General features: G+C 42.8%; 1 protein-coding gene across 2 annotated transcripts in view; it reads left to right on the top strand.

The window, feature by feature from the left end:
- ANO4 (anoctamin 4) overlaps positions 1-22,859 on the top strand; it is a 384,866-nt gene that overhangs the window by 53,403 nt on the left and 308,604 nt on the right. For both annotated transcript variants that reach the window (XM_073545027.1, XM_073545026.1), the window contains one exon: positions 4,124-4,378. In XM_073545027.1, coding sequence (XP_073401128.1) covers positions 4,124-4,378 — 255 coding nt within the window. The remainder of the gene's footprint in view (positions 1-4,123; positions 4,379-22,859) is intronic.

Raw genomic sequence — 22,859 nt, 5'->3', positions numbered from 1 at the left:
CTCACAAATACATTTTAAAACAACATGTAAAGAGACTAATAAATAAGTTTTTACAATAATAAGTGTATTTATGTATTATGGTGGAAAATTTGTCTAACATAAAAGGCAAGAATTAACATAGTGATGAGCCATTAAAGAGGACCTTTCACCAGTTTACCATGTTAAACTGGCCCCATCATGAAATAGTGGCTGCAGAACTGAGTAACTTATTTTTTAACTTCTCATTAACATTGTGAACATACTAGTTTGCAAAGTTTAAGTTATAATTGACTATAAATTCAACTGGGCATTTCCAGAGATTTCTAAATTGGGTGTTACCAGACATTTGTCTTTGGGGCATATACTTTTACCCGTGCATGATGTTGATCAATTGTAAGCAAGGAAAAAAAGAACACAGAAGCTCAGAAAAACATGCCTGTTTCCTGTGAGATGTAATTATTGACAGTTCTGCTATCAACCCTGATCTTTGCAACTACAGTATACTATAGAGCAGAGCTGAGTGTGATTACAAACACTTCCAGCATTAATCTCACAGCAGTCAGTGTGGAGCTAACAGTGCTATGAGAGTAGAGCTGCAGCTTAAGAGGTGTTTGTAATAAGACTCAACTAATCTCAACTTTCCCTCCTCCCACAATGACTGCAGTCAGATGAAAGCTGAAATCGTTTCTAATCACACTCAGCTCTGCTGCGTTTCCACCCCTTCTCCACAGTACCATGAAATGAAAGCTGCTTAAGGTGTTTGTATTAATACTCAGCTCTGTTTTATATTGCACATTGGCCTTATAAATAATAACCAAAACTTTACAAGCTAACATTTCCACAATGGAGAAGAGAAATGAAAATTTAAAACAGACGTTTTATTGATCTGTGTGGCTACCATTCCATGATGTGTCCAGCTTAATATGCTCAAACAGGTGAAAGGCGATCTTTAGATCCCATATTTTCTATATATTCCATCCACCCATCTAGGTATTTCTGAGAGCATGACAAATAAAGAATATGATATGCAATTTTCTCCACTGTATACTGCTTAGCCTTTAGCTAGGGAATTGGGCTTTTCTTCTTTTCCCACTGCAGTTGCTACATGCTGGGATTTACTTTGGAAACAACTTGGTAATCTTGTAAGTATAATTTGCTGCTGTTATCCTGCTTTGACCTCTACATTTTAAATGAAAAGTAAAGAATTAGAAAAAAAAACCCATCCCATTACCATGACTACTGCATCCCATATTCACTAATACCATCGATGAAGAGCCACCTGAAACCTGGAAGAGTCTCTAAACAATTTCCCAATCTCTGACATGTTCTAAAGATGTCAGGAATTAATACTGATGGGGGCCCTGGGAGCTGACAGCCCCAAAGATCGCTAGAACAAATGGATAGTGCTTCCCTTCTGCATAAAGTAACTGTTTGCATGCGTTATTGGAATCTCTCAAGATCGTATGCAATATTTGTAACTAGCCCCCATTTTTCATTTGCCATTTATAATGGTGTATACTTATAGCAGATGGCTTTATTTTCCAGCTCCTGGTAACATTGCTATGTGTGCACACCCTACTATTTTTGGGCAAAGCATGTCGAGCACAATAAACCTAATACAGCTAAGCGTCCCATAAAAAACAACAACATTGTGGTGAGGAGAAGGTTTGGCATTGACTACATCATGTCCTTTACAATTTCAGATTGGATCAAAATTTCATAAAAATGAAATCTTCAGGTTTAATGTAACAGTAGTTTTTTTGTCTGTTATACATGTACAGTGTGGAATACACTTGACAGCTCAAAAAAACACAACTGTAGAGATAAAATGTCTTTTTATTGCTTAGACAGGAGCTCCTGAGTTATTTAAACACAGCATCCTCACGGTGCATTTACACTGACCAATGGAAGCCATTAAACAACCGTTGATTGTGTACGTGTAAGTTGTTTGTGTTAGGAACAGCGGAATGCACTAAATAAAAATATAAATAAAGTGCGTTCGCCGCTTGGGGTCCACCGTGCAGTAGGTGAAATAACCGCTGCTAAGTGGTGGCAGGAGCAATATGGCAGAATTGCACACAGGGTTAAGCTCCACCCAGGTGCGCAGAGCAATCTCAGTTAAACTCATGGAGATGCCAAAAGTACAAACACAAATAACTGAGCCTGTTGTAGTCACAGTACTCAGTAAAAAACGCACACATGGTATACGGTCACACGAGTAGGCCAAGACCACGGCACTACGTCCGTCTAGACCTACCGTGTGCGCGGCGCTGCAACTGCGAACACAAAGGAGGCTGCTACTGCCAAACGACACAGGCAAGTCGCAAGCGCAATGTCAGACGCTAGCAGCTGTGCAAGTTGAAGCAGAGGAGCGCTGGCGCTGAAACTAACTCAGCCCCTATTCACATGCGTAATATCAAAGGGAAGGGGTTTCAAATGAGTCAGTCACCAGAATCATGCATCTGTCCTCATACACACAGCAGCAAGTATGACTATACTAGCGCATGGCGGAACAGCCATGCACACCTTTTATAGCAGCCGGGACCTTCTGCACGCTTCCAGATCTCTTAGATGGACCAATGAGAACTGGAGCCGGACCTGAGCACTTGACTCCCGATCTCCAATGGGAGATCGTCCCATGAGCATGCCCAGTAAGAGGACAGAAGGACTTAGCCTCAGGAGAGATTTGCTGCAAGGCAATCTCCTCTGCAATCTCCTTTGTAGTGGAAAAATAGGAGGAGAGTGCAGAATGTGAGGATGTGAGGATCTGGATCCCTGCTGAGTAAACGCAGGAATCCGACTCCTAACAGTTTGGTGGTCTTTTCATAGGATTTCCATATCTACAGTCCGACATAAAATTTTTCTGTGGATGTAGAATATCAAGTTTAAAGAAGTTGTCCACTACTTGGACAACGTCTTCTCATACCCCTCACTTGGCCCCGATAAATAAAACCTATACTCGCCTCCCATGCCGACGCCATTCTCAGCAATCGCTCTCCCCAGGGCTCTCATGCGGTGTTGTGACACGGGACGCCGGCATCCATCAGCACTAGTGTCACTGTCCCAGCCTTCGGACAAATCGAACATGAAGAGGAAGTCTGGTGTCAGCTGCAGCCCAGACTTTCACTTCATGATCGATTTGTTCGAAGGTGGAGACAGTGACACTGATTGGGCACAACACTGCACAAGAGCCTCGGGGAGAGCGACTGCCGACACCGCGGGAATGGCGCCAGCACGGGAGGTGAATGTAAACTTTTTTAAGGAGGCCAAAATTTTGATTAAGAAGGGGTTGTCCTAGTAGTGGGCAACCCCTTTAATGCTATTTCACCTGACGTTCAGGTATCTTACTTGTCCTTGGGTGATTGGTAGCTTGTTTAGACCGGCCGATAACTAAATAATAAGCATTCCTATGAGCGCATGTTCTTATCCGCCACTAGAAATGCTCACGTAAAGAGCAATTAAACTTTTTTTTACTATTTAATTATTAAATTGTATTTGTAAAGTTCTGAATATTTGAAATATGCTCCAGTATCTTATCCTGCATTGTTTGCTCCCAAACGTCATGCTTAGAGTGCTGTTTCAGCTGCCTTGTACATCCAATTTAGAGTAGCTGTTTTGAACTGCAGGTCTAGCAAATATCGGTACACCAATGTGAGCTACTTTTCTCTTTTCCTCCATGGTCAGACACTATTTACAAACTCTCTCCCAGTCTTGGCATGGAGGAAAGAATCAGAAAAGATCACACAGATATTTGCTAGACCTATGGTTCAAAACAGCTACTTTAAAGAGCATGAACAAGGCAGCTGAAACACTCCCTTTAGCATGGTGTTTGGGAGAAAAAGATGCATGTTAATAAGGTAGTTTAGTATATTACAAAGATTCATTAATTTACAAACACTGATCAATAACTAAAATAAAAAAGTTTACATAGTGAATAGCTTGTTTGCAGATTTGTGAACTTTATAAACTTGAAAAAATTGCCCTGTAGTGTAGAGATAAAAGAAAATGGTAACATAAAAATGTCCTACTAAATATTTCTATGAAATTGTTTCCCAAGAGTTCATACAGTAGAACGTGAAATATGTGACATAAATGAATATATCAATGACATGTAGTTTTTTTCATAAGATTTCCTATATTCTAGGTTTTGAAGTTAATGGACCGGTTGCGATAGGAATATCACATTGGAAACCTCCATGTGTTCACAATGATGCATACCATCCATATGAACAATCCCAGCAGAACTGTGAAGTCCCAGCAGCTCCAGTGTCTTGCTCCTTCCTTGCACAGATGGATGTATCGGCATCTCTATCCTGTCCAACATCTCTGTCCATTATTCCTGCAGTCTCTCACAGCAGCAGTCAAGAAACCCTAAATCAGGACTCAGAGGCCGATCAGGGTAAGGCATTCTATTTCAACCTAGAGCGGCAATGTGGCATGAAAGCGGGGCCTCTAGAGATGATGAGGTGAAGGGGTTCCTCACATTTAGGTGTTCCCAGAAGCAGATAATATATACAGTGGCTTGTGGAAGTATTCAACCCCCACCCCTACACCAACCTTGCCTTGGCAGTTTCGTGTCTTGCTACCTCACAACCTGGAATTGCACAGGTTTTTTTGAGAATTTGTATCGGTTCATGTAAAGACCATGCCTACAACTATGAACATTTGGTTTTCTTTTTATTGTGAAACAAAAAACAAATAGGACAAAATAACTGTAAACGTCAGTGTGCATAACTTTTCACCCCCCCCCAAGTAAGTACTTTTTGCAGCAATTACAGCTGCAAGTCGCTTTGGATAAGCCTCTATGAGCTTTCCACAGGTAAAAAGCCAAAGGGGGTGAATAATTTCACAAGTCACTGTATCCACCTGGGTACTACAATACAAAAATTAATTAGCATTTGAATTCATATGCAAATGAGTTGTTAAGTGCTCTTGACCTGATAGAGCACTTAAGGATTCACTGTAGTTGTTTCACACCCTCATCAGGACCAGTCTCATTAATTTGATTGATAGCTCACTTTCTGTATGACATCAGGAGCTCCTTAAAGGAGTTGGCCATCTTCTTGTTAGTACACCGTTCTTCTCCAGCTACTCCGCACTTCTGTCCATAAAATAATCGCTCATATAGGAGTATGCAGCCTGTCCATAAGTCTCCTCCAAATGTAATACACCTCACATAGAAAGCTGGAGGGGGCTCATGGGCTGATCTGGTCATATGAGCCTCCATCAGCGGCCATTTTATGGACAGAAGCGCTAGTATGTTTGTGAAGAAAGCTGCTCTAACAAGAAAAAGTGGTCAACCCCTTTAAATACTCTTACAGGTCCAGAGAACGTAATGCCTCACTTCCATTTGAAATAAAATGCTAATTATTCTTCAATGCAGCAATAGATAGAAGATATAACGTTGTTCCTAGATTTACATTTAGGAGACCTGTATGCCCATATATAAGGATGTGGGGAGGGGTGATCTCACTGACAAATTCCTCTTAAGTGCTTGCTGTGTACTATCACTTCTGGAACATGTCCATTATTTGCAGACTTGATGGATATTTGCCAAGGATTTATGCTTAGCATAATAGTGAAAAGGGGATTATGTCACCAGGTTTTTGCTAGTTCATATGAGAGCAGTATAATGTAGGGACAGAGACCCTGATTCTAGTTTTGTGTGACTTACTAGGCTTCTTCCTGTAGTTTTAATAAAATCACTTTTTTAGCTACTGCAGTTCTACTAGCAGTTCTCTGAATGCTGAGCTCTTTATAACCCAACCCACACCACTGATTGGCAGCTTTCTGTGTACACTCTGCATAGGCAGAAAGCAGCCAGTCAGTGGCGGGGTTATACAGAGTCCATGAATATGACTGACAGCATAACAGTAGATTTACTAGTCCTCCAGTGATAATATCCTGCTGATAAAACACTCTGTCCTTTGCAGCCAATATCATGCAGTTGCTATATACAGTATTCTACCACGATATATGAAAGTTGTATGGTTGCTTTATGCGTTTAGATGTTTGATCTTTGTGAGATTTCATGCCACCATAATTGAGGTTACTGCGATAAAGGGAAAACAGTGACTGGTAACTCAATCCCTGGCTCCACAGGTCACACGTGCATTGTTTCTAGCCCAGTATCAGATGTTCTTTTCCTTCCGCTGTTGTCTGTCTCCCTGCTCAGCAATTAACAGCCTATTTAAAAGCTATACATAAACTAAAGCGGACATTTCGGTAAGTAGACATGACTTGTGACCCAGTTGACCTTCTCATTTTTCTTTTTCACAGGATACAGTTTGTTAACCATTTTAGAGTGAGGTGTGCTTGTTTCTAGATAACAATGTATTTCATTAAATGGTTAATCCCATTTTTTATTAATGGGTATTGTTTGATAATGTTTGTAAATATAGGCATTTTTTTTAACTTTTCCATATGTTAAAATTACCACCCTGCACCTCCTTCACCATTCCCTCCAGATTGCCACCTTTCTTTATTAATACACAATCATGCCCAAAAGTTTTGGCACCCTTGACATTTTTCTAAAACATGAAGTATTTCTCCTAGAAAATTATTGCAATGACATGTTTTGTTACACACGTTTATTTCCTTTGTGTGTATTGAAACAACACAAAAAAACAGAGACAAAAGGGCAAATTGGACTTTGGTTGGCAACCTCAGCTTAACCCCTTCTCAACATGCAATATATACGGCGCCATGGGAAGCTACGTTCCCGCAAACGGCCATATATACGGTGCTGTGATCACGCTGGCTCAAGCTGAGCGCCACCGCAATCAAGTGCGGGTGTTAGCTCTGTGTGAGAGCTGCATGCTGAGGGGGCACTGCGGACAAGGGGATAATGCTGGGGGGCTGTGTGGAGAATGGAGTGGTGCTGTATCCTGGGGGGCTGTGTGGAGAATGGGGTAATGAGGGATGCTGCGTGCGGGGGGGGCTGTGCGGAGAATGTGGTAATGTTCCCTATATGGGGCTGTGTCCTGGGGGCTGTACAGGGAAGATGATGGTGTATGCTGGGGTCTGTGTGGGAAAGAGGGTGATGTTTCTTGTATTGGGCAATGTGTCGGGAGGCTGCATGGGAAGGGGAGGATGATGATGAATTCTTGGGGACTGTGGAAGGAAGGGTTTGTCGGTGCATGATGGGATGCTGATAAAGGTTGCATGCTCGGCGGCTGTGTCGAAAAGGGAGTGATGTCACTCTCATTGTGCTGCATGCTGGTGGTTTGCTTGGTGGAGGGAGGTAATGTCACTGGGGGGCTGTGTGGAGAATGGAGTGGTGCTGTTGTCTGTCTCTAAAGGAGCATCTCACCCACTACTGTTCCCAACACATACAGTCTAGACTGTACCTAGACTGTAGGAAGCACCATCAGTTTATGGTATGTCATAGTGGTTTTCCACATGCGTTCATTATGTCTCATACCTTTTTTCTAGGGCAGTTATATGGTATCACTTAACAATCTAGACTATATGTGTTGGGAACAGTAGTGGGTGAGATGCTCCTTTATTGCTGGATATATCTGAGGATAGTCGGTTCATGGGTGTGGAGCAAGTGGTTTTTGGTGGCCTCTCCTAATTTGTGTAATTAACAGCACCAGGTAACTAAATCACACTTGCAGCCAGTTGACATGGAGTAAAGTTGACTCAACCTCTGTCCTGTGTCCTTGTGTGTACCACATTGAGCATGGAAAAAAGAAAGAAGACCAAAGAACTGTCTGAGGACTTGAGAAACCAAATTGTGAGGAAGCATGAGCAATCTCAAGGCTACAAGTCCATCTCCAAAGATCTGAATGTTCCTGTGTCTACCGTGCGCAGTTTCATCAAGAAGTTTAAAGCCCATGGCACTGTGGCTAACCTCCCTTGATGTGGATGTAAAAGAAAAATTGACAAGAGATTTCAACGCAAGATTGTGCGGATGTTGGATAAAGAACCTCGACTAACATCCAAACAAGTTCAAGCTGCCCTGCAGTCCAAGGGTACAACAGTGTCAACCCGTACTATCCGTCGGCATCTGAATGAAAAGGGACTGTATGGTAGGAGACCCAGGAAGACCCCACTTCTTACCCCGAGACATAAAAAAGCAAGGCTGGAGTTTGCCAAAACTTACCTGAAAAAGCCTAAAACATTTTGGAAGAATGTTCTCTGGTCAGATGAGACAAAAGTAGAGCTTTTTGGGCAAAGGCATCAACATAGAGTTTACAGGAGAAAAAAAGAGGCATTCAAAGAAAAAAACACGGTCCCTACAGTCAAACATGGCGGAGGTTCCCTGATGTTTTGGGGTTGCTTTGCTGCCTCTGGCACTGGACTGCTTGACCGTGTGCATGGCATTATGAAGTCTGAAGACTACCAACAAATTTTGCAGCATAATGTAGGGCCCAGTGTGAGAAAGCTGGGTCTCCCTCAGAGGTCATGGGTCTTGCAGCTGGACAATGACCCAAAACACACTTCAAAAATCACTAGAAAATGGTTTGAGAGAAAGCACTGGAGACTTCTAAGGTGGTCAGCAATGAGTCCAGACCTGAATCCCATAGAACACCTGTGGAGAGATCTAAAAATGGCAGTTTGGAGAAGGCATCCTTCAAATATCAGGGACCTGGAGCAGTTTGCCAAAGAAGAATGGTCTAAAATTCCAGCAGAGCATTGTAAGAAACTCATTGATGGTTACCGGAAGCGGTTGGTCGCAGTTATTTTGGCTAAAGGTTGTGCAACCAAGTATTAGGCTGAGGGTGCAAATACTTTTGTCTGGCCCATTTTTGGAGTTTTGTGTGAAATGATCAATGTTTTGCTTTTTGCTTCATTCTCTTTTGTGTTTTTTCATTTAAGAGAAATTAAATGAAGATAATAATACCAAAGAATTTGTGATTGCAATCATTTTCAGGAAGAAACTGAGTATTATCTAACAAAATTGCAGGGGTATCAATACTTTTGGCCACAACTGTATGTTTGTATCAAGAATTTGTTGAAATTTCATTGAATCCATTGGCTGCAACACAACCCCTAAGCAAGGATAACAAAGCCCACAGCAGAGCCATGGGTGCAGTGATCCATGACCCAGCTTTGTAGGGCAAGCATGGGTTAAATTAGTAAGTAAGAGTAGAAGACGTTCAGGCTGTGTGGGGTGAAAAGTTTAAGGAGATTGGTAAAAGGGGGGGTGTTGACAATAGAGCAAGCCTATATACTATCTGAGAGGCTGTGAGAGCTGTCAATCAGTACGAGGCAGCAAGAGTAAAGGCCTCACTCTTTAATTTGCGGGTTTAAGTAAGATTGAATAATTGAAAATGGTAGATGAGGGTGTCGTTGGGTCATTTTGGCGAGTGGTGGTTAGGGTTTTTTGGAGTTGGTGGCACAATTATGGTAGGGGGGTTGTACATCAGGTGGACGGTAACCTCCCGTTTATGTTTGGAATTTGGTTAATTACCTGGCGCATTTTGTGATTCTCCAGATTGGGGTCCCTGGGTGTCATGGAAAAAGCAACAAAAGTGCCCCAAAGTCTGTGGTTGCGGCTGCGGGTAATGCTGGATGGTTCATTATTGGCTTCCACCAGGTTTTGGAGCTCCAAAAACCTCCTTACTGACAAGTTATTTTTTTGTTGTAATGTTTGTTTAATAAAAGGCCGATTTGGCCAATTAATCCAAATAAAGGCGGTATTTGTGTTTATTGGCTCAAGTTCAGTGGGGTGGTGATGTGAAATGGTTGGATGATAGTAATGGGACAGTTGGAGAGAAGCCTCTACAATACTGCAGCTATGATTGATCGACCCCTATGCTTAATAGTTGGGGATATGCTCTTTTCCTGAAATTCTGTGCCTTTTTTCTCCACACATACCTTTGATCATTGTGGCTAAAGAGTTCTATTTTAACCTTATCGGTCCACAAGACTTGTTTCTAAAATGAAATGCGTTAGGCTTGTTTAGATGTTCTTTTGCATACTTCAGACGTTGAATGTTATGGTGAGGACGCAGGAGAGGTTTTTTTCTAATGACTCTTCCATGAAGGCCATATTTGTGCAGGTGTCTCTGAACAATAGAACTGTGTACCAAAGCTCCAGAGTCTGCTAAATCTTTCTGGAAGTCTTTTGCACTCAAGTAGGGGTTCTGATTTCGCTCTCTAGCAATCCAACGAGCAAGTCTCGCTGAATTTTTGCTTGGTTTGAGACCTTATCTTGACTTCCTCTATTCCTGTTAATTGCCATTTCTTAATTACATTTCAAACTGAGGAAAAGGCAACTTGAAAATGCTTTGTGATCTTCTTATAGCCTTTTCCTACTTTGTGGGCATCCAACATTTTCATTTTCAGAGTGCTATGCAGCTGCTTGGAAAAAACCATAGCTGCTGTTTTTAGGCACAAGGTTAGAGGATGCTGGATTTTTATAAAGCTGGGAAATTTGCTTCGCCTGGCCTTTCCTAACAATGGTAGTGAACAAGCCATAACACTAACAGGCTATTAAGGTCTGAAACCTTGGTCAAAGTTATCTGAGCACACAAATCCCCAAGGCTACCTTAGCTTTTGCATCTGTACATTTTCCTTTTGCAATTTTTAAAATGTAAAATATGACAATATTTTTTTCCCTAAAATTCAAAGTAAATGTGTCGTCTTTAACTTTAGGCCTTTTAGAATCCATTTAATCTTCAACTTGCTTAATAATGACCAGGGGTGTCCAAACTTTTACATGCCACTGTACTTACTCACCAATGTCTTCACTTTCTATCAGTGCCGTGTCCATCAGCCTCCAGTAGTTTGTGACTTGTTGGATCAATCTATTATTTGTCGGGTGATCCAGAGGTCACTCTTCAATGCATGTTTATGAGAAACTCGTTTTGGCCTCATTCTGACTCTCATGGACTTGCATTTAGCTCTTATGACTGTTACCTCTGACTTCCGGCCAGTCAGAAGTTGCTGTTCATAACATGGTGCCACGGGACCGGAGCGGCTCCGATAAAAGGTGGGTGAAGACAGCGGGTAAGTATAAGGCCATGTGTACACATTAAGTATTTGGTGAGTTTTTTACCTCAATATTTGTGAGCCAAAACCAGGAGTGGGTGATAAATACAGAAGTGGTGACGGGTTTCTATTATACTTTTCCTCCAATTGTTCCACTCCTGGTTTTGGCTTACACATACTGATGTAAAATACTGAACATGAACATGGCTTTAAACTATGGTCAGGAACCTTACGTTAGTAGCACCACTCCAGCACTGAAAAATAAAGTGGAGCTTTACATGCAAAAAAAAGCCAAAACATGATACCTGCTTATTCAATCAATTTATTAGGTCCCAGTGGTCCTGCCGGGGCCTTCCGGGTCCTGCAGGGAGGTGGCTTCTCAGTGCCTGCTTAGAGCAGACACTGAGAAGCCGCCTGCAGCGCTTGTCAGATCACTGATCTGACACAGTGCACTGCAAAGTATCAGATCAGCTATCTGACACTATACAGTTATGTTCCCCCCCCGGGACAATATAATAAAATAAAATAAAAAAATCATGTGTAAAATAATTTTTTTAAAAATCCTAAATAAATTAAAAACAAAAAAAAATTCCCTAATAAATTTTTTTTTGTAAATAAAAAAACAATAAAAATACACATATTTAGTATCGCCGCGTCCGCAAAGTCCCGCCCTATAAAGTGAACCCCTTAAAAAAAGGCAAAAAACAATGCTTTATCAACATACCGCCGAACAAAAAGTGCAATAACACTCGATCAAAAAGACGGATATAAATAAACATGGTACCGCTGAAAACGTCATCTTGTCCCGCAAAAAACGAGCCGCCATACAGCATCATCAGCAAAAAAATAATGGGCTCTCCAAACATGACATGACACCCGCAGACCATTCCATCAAAGTATCAAGAACTCACTGGCGGCAGCGCAGGAGGCTGACCTGGACGTCTGGTACCGAGGGTAAGACCATAGCACTGGGGAGCAGCGAACACAAGCGGTACTAGTGGTGCTGAGGCAGCTAGCTGCTCGCAGGAGAAGACAGACCGGACCTGTGGTCACGTGACAGAGAGTGAGAAGAGGTGGGCGGAGCCTAGCGCCGCTGTAAGGGGAGACAGCGCAGGGTTTCTGCGGCTCCGGGGGGGCACCTGCAGGAAGGAGTTGAGGTCCCTGGGATGTTAAAGGGGAAGCAGAGATAACGTAGTCACACAAACCAAGGTCCAAACACAGAGAGGGTGGCGCAGTACACAGGGGCAGTCAGAAGGATAGTCAGAATGTAGCAAGAGATCAGTTAACCAAGACGGGCAATAAACGGTACAAACACAGCAGGCAAGAATTACAACGGGTACGGAACCAGATCAAAACCAAACAAGCAGACAATAGCACAGGCACAAAGCACAGCAGGGTCAGACACACTCAGCCAAGGGTCAGAGTATAAACGAAAAATAATGGTCTCACAGTGAGGCTATAAAAAGCCTCCCAGGACCCAGAAAGAGGCCATCTGAGTTAACCCTGCAACCACCTAATCCAAGAACCCAGTAAACCATGACACAAATCTGCATTCCAAAACGTCACTACTTCCCTTCTGAGCCCAAACGTGTGCACATACAGTAGTTTTATCCCACATATGGGGTATCAGCGTACTCAGGATAAATTGGACAACAACTTTTGGGGTCCAATTTCTCCTGTTACCATTGTAAAAATAAAAAAATTGGGGACTAAAAAATCATGTTTGTGGAAAAAATATGATTTTTTTATTTTCATGCCCGGGCGTTATAAACTTCTGTGAAGCACATGGGGGTTCAATGTGCTCACCAAACATCTATTTAAATTACTTGGGGGTCTAGTTTTCAAAATGGGGTCACTTGTGGGGGGTTTTCCACTGTTTAGGCACATAAGGGGCTCTCCAAACGTGACATGGCGTCCAGCCAATTCTGCGCTGAAAAAGTCAAACAGCGCTCATTCCCTTCCGAGCTCTGCCATGCGCCCAAACAGTGGTTTACCCCCACATATGGGGTATCAGCATACTCAGGACAAACTGCACAATACATTTTGTGGTCCTGTTTCCCTTGGGAAAATAAAAATTGAGGGTGAAAGGATCATTTTTTTGGAAAAAATATGATTTTTTAATTGTACAGCTGTACGTTATAAACTTCTGTGTAGCCCTTGGGGGTTCAAAGTTCTCACCACACATCTAGATAAGTTCCTTGGTGGGTCTAGTTTCCAAAATGGGGTCACTTGTGGGAGGTTTCCACTGTTTAGGCATATCAGGGGCTCTCCAAATGCGACATGACATCCGATCTCAATTCCAGCCAATTTTGCATTGAAAAAATCAAACTGCGCTCCTTCCCTTCCGAGCTCTGCCATGCGCCGAAACAGTGGTTACCCCTCACATATCAGGTGTCAGCATAATCAGGACAAATCGCACAATAACTTTTGCGGTCCAATTTCTCCTGTACCCTTGGTGAAATAAAAAAAATTTGACCTGAAGTAATTTTATTGTGAAAAAAGTAAAATGTTCATTTTTTTAAACATTCAAACAATTCCTGTGAAGCACATGTAGGGTTAATAATCTTCTTGAATGTGGTTTTGAGCACCTTGAGGGGTGCAGCAGGTTTTAGAATGGTGTCACTTTTTGGTATTTTCTATCATATAGACCCCTCAAAGTGACTTCAAATATGATGTGGTCCCTAAAAAAATGGTGCTGTAAAAATGAGAAATTGCTGGTCAACTTTTAACCCTTATAAAAAAAAAATTTTGGTTCCAAAATTGTGCTGATGTAAAGTAAACATGTGTGAAATGTTACTTATTAAGTATTTTGTGTGTCATATTTCTGTGATTTAAGGGCATGAAATTCAAAGTTGGAAATTGTGAAATTTTCAACATTCTTGCCAAATTTCCATTTTTTTCACAAATAAACGCAAGTTATATCAAAGAAATTTTACCACTAACATGAAGTACAATATATCACGAGAAAAAAAATGTCAGAATCACCAGGATATCTGGAAGCGTTCGAGAGTTATTACCTCATAAAGAGACAATGGTCAGAATTGAAAAAATTGGCCCGGTCATTAACGTACAAAGCACCCTTGGGGGTTAAAGGGTTAAAGGAGATATCTGAGACTTTGTAAAAAAAAGTGTCTATGCTCTAACAGGCAGGAGGTAGTTGCTACCTACCTGCCTGCTTTGCCTGACGCTGTTCTTCGCAGGCACCGAGCGGTCACTGACTGCTCCTGCTGGTGATTCAGCGGCCTCTGCTGATGTCATATTGACAGAGCAGTGGCTTCTTTTCCATCCTGCTCTGTTAACAGGTCTTGACTAGAGATGAGCGACTTTGCCTTTTTTTCGGGTCGAGTCGGGTTTCGTGAAACCCGACTTTCGCAAAAGTCGGGTCGAACGAAATCGGCCGATTATCGTGAAAAGTCGAAGGCCGACTGAAACACGAAACCCAATGCAAGTCAATGGGGAAGCAAAGTCGGCAGGGAGTGGAGGACAGGAAACACACCTACAGTGCCATTTGGAATGCCAAAAACATCAATTCTGATTACTGAAGCTTTTCAACCTTAATGTACTTCATAATACTAGTTACGCACTGAAAAATGGGGGTTATTTGGCTAAATTTGTTGGGGGGGGTAGGGCTGGCTCCAGGTTTTCATGTGCCCTGGGCCAAAGAGCGCCCCACAACACATACCACAACTCATGATGCTCCGATACCGCAGAGAAATAGCGGCATAGTACAATGAAAAATACATCACTTTTTACATCTCATGACTGATATCCATTTTTAATAGCTCCAAAAACGGACAGTATATTACTCCATACAGTATTATGGCCACCGCATAGTGCGCTATACAGAGTAATGAGGCCCATATATTTCTCCATACAGAATCATTGGTCCCATATAATGTTTGAAACAGTATATGATGAGCTCCACATAATGCTACAGTATATGTTGGTCCCCATGGATGAAGCTCCACTGTTTTATGGGCCCAAATAATGCTCCATATATAATGGGCATTTCTAATGCTCTAGTGTATAATGTGCCCTGTAAATGCTGCTCCAGTGTCTGATGTCCACCTTTGGAATGCTCCAGTGTATGGTGGGCCCCATATATCATTCTCCAGAGTATAGTGCTCCCCAAAAATTGCTGTCCCAACATTGAAAACAATTAAATAAGTCTCCTCGCTATGGAATCCCCTGTACTAGTCTGGACTCCTCCTCGTCCCCATCGTCCATCTCACTGCACTTGGTAGTTTAGGCAGAGGGCGTGTATGTAAAATTGTCAAGCTCCGTGTTTTTGTATACGGACTGTCTCTCTCTAGTTTTGAATGTAATCAAACAGCAAATATACTAAACTGTTTGAAAAACGGACAAAACTATAAGGTGTAGGTCTGTAAGAACGGACAAACTCCTCGACTTTTCCTTACAGAGTCACACACGTAGATAGCTTCAATTTGGCCGTGATAACAGCCATTACACGGTACTGAGAGAGGAGCGTGCACGTACACCGCTGTACGGTGTATTGTTATGATTGAGTCACCGTAGGAGGCAAAAACAGAAATGCTAGCTAAGTCCAGAAAACCAGAGAGGTTGGCAGCTATCGGATTGCAGACCCCTGATCCTATCCACAACAACTAACAGTAGCCGTGGGGGGTTTCTACGATGCCCTAGACCCCTCGATCACAGCCGGAGAATTAAATAGGCCTAAAGAAAGAAAGGGGAAATCTAAACTGCCCCAGAGCAGACCCCAAAGCAATAGGCAGCCCCCAACATATAATGACGGTGAAGCAAGATGAAAACACTAACACAGACAGAAAGATAGACTGAGCAAAGATGGGGCCCAAGCTAACTAGATAGGAAAGGACAAGAAGGCTGCTGTCTGCAATCCGTGAAAAACCCTATGAAAATAAGATCCAACAAACTGACAGTGAAAAAGGCCCTGAAGACGCTAGGCTTCAAAAAAGCTATGTCAGTACTCAGGAATATTCTGAAGACAGAGCAACAGGCAAAAGGTGATTCAGCTCACCCCAGCAGGGAATGGCAGAATCCAGAAAAGCAAAGAAAACAAAAACAAAACACAAATGCTAACAGGCAAAGCAGAAAACTTAGCTTTAGAGGAGCAGGAATCAGACTGGTGTCCTAGAAGTCCACAGAGAAATCACCCACAGGGCAGAAGGGCATCGGCAGCCTTATATCCAGTCCGTGACTCCACTCAGCCAGTCATCCTCATTAGGCTCAGGTGCCTGATAATCAGGCTCATTACCTTCCTTTACCAGAATAGGGAGTTCACCAGACCTCAGTGACGAAGGGGAAAATGAACTCACAACAGTGTATGTAAAATTGTCAAGCTCCATGTTTTTGAATACGGACTGGCACACGCTGTCTCTCTCTAGTTCTGAATGTAATCAAACAGCAAATATACTAAACTGTTTGAAAAACGGACAAATCTATAAGGTGTAGGTCTGTAAGAATGGACAAACTCCTCGACTTTTCCTTACAGAGTCACACACGTAGATAGCTTCAATTTGGCCGTGATAACAGTCGTTACACGGTACTGTGTGAGGAGCGTACACCGCTGTACGGTGTGTGAAAAAATGAACGCTCACTACCTCACCAGGACAAAACCAAAACAATACAATTTGGATTGCTTTTAAAAAAGCAGTTTGAACACCAGTGTGCACACAGCAATGCAGCTAGCCTTAAAAGGCAGGCTAATCACCACCAGCGCTGCTGCACAAAAGCAAAAATCTTCACCTTTCACTGAACAGTAACTACAGTGAAAAGCGCTAGCAGCAGAAGCAGTTTTTTTTTCTTTTTGCCTTCCTAATGCTCTCCTTACAGAATCAGCAGCTGCAGCAGCTCTCCCTATTCTGAGATCAGCATGAGTAACATGGCGGTCGGCGTCCCTGCCCTTTTATACCCCCTGTGACGCCACACAAAGCAAGCCAATCACTTGCATGCCCTTCTCCAAGATGGTGGTGAACGCTGCCTATGTCATCACGTTGCCCACAGTGTCCATTCTTCCTGATTGGCTGAAAAAGGGCCCTAAAGCATCTTTTGAAATGCGACTTTGGCGCTAAAGTCGCCGACCACGTGGCCGACCTCACGCTAAGGTCGGGTTTCGTTTCAAGAAACCCGACTTTGACGAAAGTTGGCGACTTCTGAATTTTTTCGACCCGTTTCACTCAATTCTAGACTTGACTACCGAAGTCATTCTGATTGACACCTGGTTCCCCCAATTAGGCAGTTAGATCTGAAAGTCAATCAGAAGGACGTAAGCAGAAACACTCCATCGACAGGGTGGAAAAGAAGCCACTGCTTTGTTGACATGTCATCAGCAGAGACAGCTAAATCTTCTGCCAGGATTAGTCTGTGACTGCCCTGTGCCACAAAGAACTGCGCCGGGCACAACAGGCAGGTATGTAGCAACTGTTAATGCTTAGGCACGTCTTTTTTTTTTTTTTTTTACAAAGCCGCGAATATCCCCTTTAAATTAGTCTTCAGCCACTGGGGCTAGCCGTTTGCATTTGCTAATGGCTCTCCGACACCATCTCCTACACTGTGGCTGCCTCTAGCTGTGATCTGGGTATGCCCACTGGACTGTCCAGGTCACAACTGTCTGAGTAGATTGATGCTGTTTTATTAAAGCCTGCAGCTATGCTGTAAGCTTGACTTTCCTCTTGTCTCCAGGAGGAGGAAGAGGTGAGTATCGGCTGCGGTGAGCGGTATTCACAGCCTGACAGTAGTAGTACACTACCAGGATACTGATAGAAGAGGGTACTCTTCTGGGAAGAGTGAAAAGTTGCCCCGAGTCTGGGGATCTTTGGTTATAGCTGGATTGAGCTGCTTGGAGGAAATCGTCAAACCACATGTCGTCAGGTGATTCCACAGAAATTTATTTTTTTCAACATGGTGGAGATTACACAAATTGTATGGTGAGCTGCAATGTGTGATATATGTTTACAGACTTGCCAGAGGAAAAGACAAACTTTACGTGTCAGAAATGAAAGCTTGTGACTCTGTTAGAGGAAAAGGTACAAAGTCTTCAGGAAAGAATAGTGCATCGCCCGCCATGGCAGTGAGGATACTCTGTACCAGGCCGCTTCTTAAAAGGGAAGTGTCACAGCAGCAGTGACCCGGTTGGTGGTCCTGGGTGTCCAATAAAAGGGATAGTGAAAAAGGGATAATAAAGTTTGTAATAAAGTGTTTGTGACGCCACCTGTGGTTTTCAGCAATTAAAATGTTAGCTGACGCTGCAGCTTCAGTCCACTGGGACAGATGGTGATGCAGTAGAGATGGTTCAGCTCTCCACAGGCAGAGCTATTCCCCAGGGCAGTTATGGTGTAAAATGATAAAGGTGATGTTGGTGGTGAGTGTGGTGCAGGGCAGGTGACACATGAATGATTCAGAAGACACAGCAGGGTGCAGTTTCCTTTGCCTTTTACTGAGCAGTGCAGGTACAGTCCGGGGCTCAGGTTACAGATGGTTCTGCAGCCGGTCAGCCTGGGAGCAATTTGGGAATTTCCTTAGTCAGGTGGGTTGCGACCCCTTTCTAGCGCTATTCTCTGAGGTACTTGCTGCTGTAAATTCTATTCATGTCCCTCTTTCTGTCTGATGCTTAGGTAAAACTCCACTCGCATGACAGGAAGCTGGATCCTGCTTCATGGGTCGCTCCTGTTTTGCGTCTCCAGCTCACACGTGCTGCTGTGTCATCGAGTATCAGTAGGGGACAGAGGATCTGTGGTCTTCTGCCCTCCGGATTCTGCTGTCTGGGCTTTACTACCCACACAGCCTCGGGCTTCGGTACCTGGTCACTGGTGCTCAAGCCTGGGGTGAGCTCAGATGGAGCTCCTATCCCCAGCTACTCTTTACACGTCCTCGCTTACCCTTGATCAGGCTCTTACTCTCTCCACTAACATCCTCCTCCTGACCAGAGAATCAGTTCCCCTGGAGTTGGGTTTAGAGCTCCCCCTGCTGGCCTGGAGCAGGAACTGTGTTGTATGCTGGAACTACCGGGTAAGGGGATTCCTTCTTTGCTTCCATGCATGACATCACTCCCCCTTGGAGGGAGGCAAGGCCATTGTGGCAACCGAACTCCTGGGGTGCCACCATAGCTACACTGAAGCTCATCAAAGTAGATGAGAATTTTCTTGACAGAGCAGAGAAGTCTCTTCAGAATGTTGCAAGTGAAGAACTTTTTAGTGTTTCTGCAGTAGCTAATGACAGAGTAGAAATAACTAATCAGAATGTTCAAAGAGAAGCACCTTTCAATGTACATGCAGAACAAGAGAAATGGAAGCATGTGACCCAAAGAAGCCGAAGAAAGAGGAGGCAGTCTATACCCATACCGCTGGAGAACTGCTACCAGGCTCTCACGCAGGACAAGTATAAAAATGGCCATCAAAAAAGTGCTTTGCCCCCAAAGAACACCCCAGTAAGAAAGCAGAAGCCTCTTGAAGGGAGAAAAAGAAGCTTTGTGATGAAGAAGAAAAGAAGAGTGGTGGTCGTCGGGAATTCCTTACTGAGAGGAACAGAAACCGCTATATGCCGACTGGACAATACCTCACGAGAAATGTGCTGTCTTCCAGGTGCCCAAATCAAAGATGTGTCTGATATGCTATCAAGACTCTTCTGTGTTACAGACAGTCGACTACACACGTCCACTAATACAGGGGTGGCCATTTATATGGATACACCTAAATAAAATGGGAATGGTTGGTGATATCAAGTTCCTGTTTGTGGCACATTAGTATATGGGAGGGTGAAACTTTTCAAGATGGGTGGTGACCATGGTGGCCATTTTAAAGTCGGCCATCTTGGATCCAACTTTATTTTTTTCAATGGGAAGAGGGTCATATGACACATCAAACTTATTGAGAATTTCACAAGAAAAACAATGGTGTGCTTGGTTTTAATGTAACTTTATTCTTTCATGAGTTATTTACAAGTTTATGACCACTTATAAAATGTGTTCAAAGTGCTGCCCATTGTTTTGGATTGTCAGTGCAACCCTCTTCTCCCACTCTTGACACACTGATAGCAACACCTACCTTTATGGCTAAACATTCTTTTTCGACAATGACGTAGTTTTTCTCACAGGAAAAGTGCTTAATTAGAGAATGCTGTCGATAAGCCTTGAATGGCTGTGGCTGCATCTTATAGTGACAAAAACAGGTGACAGGTTCCCTTTAATGTAGTCAATGGGCCAGTACCATACGCAACTTATTGTTTGGTTTTCCTACATTTCTGGTGTGATTTGTATGTTATTTTCCTGATTCTAGTGACCCTGACAATGTTTATTTTCTACTTTCTTCTTGTTCTGAACCTGGTTTGTCAGATACCACTCTTAACTGACCTTCATGCATCTGACGACTGGCATTCCCTCTAACTTGCTATTTCTGTCACCTTCAGTTTTGTTTGCTATTTTGTGCCCAATTTTGTCACTTTTGGCCATGTCCCAGCTTTTTTTGACCATCCTTTCTTTAGGCTCACTTCTCCAGCTAAAAGTTCCTTTGTGGATACAACCAAGAGGACTCCGTTGTAAGTTTGGATCCCTATATACGGGTTAAAGGGTGAAGGCGTTTTTTTGCAGAGTTCAGATCCCTATATACGGATTAAAGGATGAAGCTGTTTTTTGCAGTTCTTTAAAGTAATTGATTTTCTTTTAATTTGTGGGATGAAATAAACCAAGATGAAGAAGTATATATAACTAAATGACATTGTTGGCATGTTACCATTGCCATATGTATTCTGTTGCGTTAATTGCAGGAAATTGTACAATTGTTACTGTGTCTGAGGCTTTTTATTATAGTCAGCAGATGGGGATGTGCTTTTCTTCTGTCAGCAGATGATGATATTGTTTGCACTTGTCATTAATTCCTGTCCTGAGCTAGTGATGCCACTTTATTGCTGGTTCTAGTTACCCTGAGTCATCATTGACAGTGTGAATGCTGCTCATTCCAGCTTTATGGAAAGACTCCCCCAAACATTTAATGTAAGAAATTGAAAATTCATTATTCAACGCTTCCATGAAATATGCATCAGTCCTCCTTTTTTTATTTAAAGTTATACTGTTATCAGGAATTGGACACCACAAGCACCAGTGATTTGTTATACAGGACTATCCTAAATTCACAGTTCTTTTACTTTCTGACAGGTGTGGCATATAGAGAAAGAGCTTTGAAGGTTATATTACCAGACCTGTATACAGCCACTTAGCTTGCAATTTAGGATCCACAAGCTAACTGTGACATAACAAGTGGCATCTGGTTCAAGTGAAATGAAGCAGGGTATAATGACTTAATCTGTGTGCTGTGCATGTGCTTGATTACAATGGAGCTTGTTTGGCCCCTTTGTGTAATAATGTCCCCCATCCTGGACCCCTTCCTAGTATAATGTCCCCCATCCTGGACCCCTTCCTAGTATAATGTCCCCCATCCTGGACCCCTTTCTAGTATAATGTCCCCCATCCTAGGCCCCTTCCTGCAGTAATGTTACCCATGCTGGGCACCGTTCCATCATCCTGGTCTCTTTCCTGGTATAATGTCCTCCATATGGGGCCCCTTTTTGGTATAATCTTTGGCCTCTTCCTGGTATTATCCCCCTCCATCTTGGGCTGCTTCCCAGTATAATGTTACCCACCATAGACCCATTACTGGCATATTGTACCCCATTCTGTGCACTTCATATAATAATGTTCCTCTGCTATTTTCCAAGATCTTTTTTTAAAAATAAAAATTCTTCTCACCTTCACCCGCTCCTACAAGGGGCAGTGTCCTTTTCCATAGCTGGGGCAGAGGCTGGAATTTGACATCAGAGTGTCATACATGGTCGGCACATAATGTCACTATCATGTGATATGTGATGGGCATGTGAACTTCAACTGCCAGCCTTTGATTGGCTGACAACTAGTATTGCAGTGCAAGGAGCCGGCGGGTCTCTGCACTACAATACATTTCAGCTGAATGTGCATCCTTGGACGCACATCCAGGTGAAATAGGTGCTAGCATCAGTGGGTCCCCCTCCTGCATGGGCACTCTGCGACTGCGATTGTTATACCTCTGAGAAAGGATACACTCCTTTGACTGTATTCAGGTTTGGAAATACAGGGTGGACCCTCCATAAGGCTTTCGAGCATAAGCTTGTCATGTTACATAACAACCTGGACAGATTTGCTCAAAAATGGTGCAGTTGGATACCTTTGTTTCCTTAAATATATGCTCAGCTAGGTTGTGTCCTTTCATCTTTTTTGCCTATCGGTTATTGTTTCTAATTTTGCCTTTGTAGTCATATATCCTCTGTTATACCTATATTGCTTACTATGTTATTTTCCTGTTGTTTGGGATGCAAGGTCCACTTGGTCCCTTCTTCCCTTATTGTATTTTCTCCTTCCCTATCCCTTTCCTTCTCCCTCCCCCTCCCCTTATTATTCTGTAAATCCCTAATAAAATTATTGGAAAAGGAAATACAGGGTGGGCCATTTAATGGATACACCTAAATAAAATGGGAATGGTTGGTGATATCAACTTCCTGTTTGTGGCACATTAGTATATGGGAGGGGGGAAACAATCCAGCACAATGGGCAGCACTTTGAACACATTTTATAAGTGGTCATAAACTTGTAAATAACTCAAGAAAGAGTAAAGTTACATTAAAACCAAGCACACCATTGTTTTTCTTATGAAATTCTCAATAAGTTTGATTGGTCACATGACCCTCTTCCCATTGGAAAAAATAAAGTTGGATCTAAGATAGCTGACTTCAAAATGGCCACCATGGTCACCACCCATCTTGAAACATTCCCCCCCTCCCATATCCTAATGTGCCACAAACGGGAAATTATCACCAACCATTCCCATTTTATTTAGGTATATCCATATAAACGGCCCACCCTGTACCTCTATCAATGTTCTTTTTCTCCATGATCTTTCTTGCCAGAAAGGCAAAAAT

This window comes from Dendrobates tinctorius, unplaced genomic scaffold, assembly GCF_039654945.1.
Source record: "Dendrobates tinctorius isolate UK_male_01 unplaced genomic scaffold, ASM3965494v1 ptg000139l, whole genome shotgun sequence".
Lineage (NCBI taxonomy): Eukaryota > Metazoa > Chordata > Amphibia > Anura > Dendrobatidae > Dendrobates > Dendrobates tinctorius.
The sequence above is the reverse complement of the archived record's forward strand: the minus strand, read 5'-3'. Positions and strand labels throughout refer to the sequence as shown.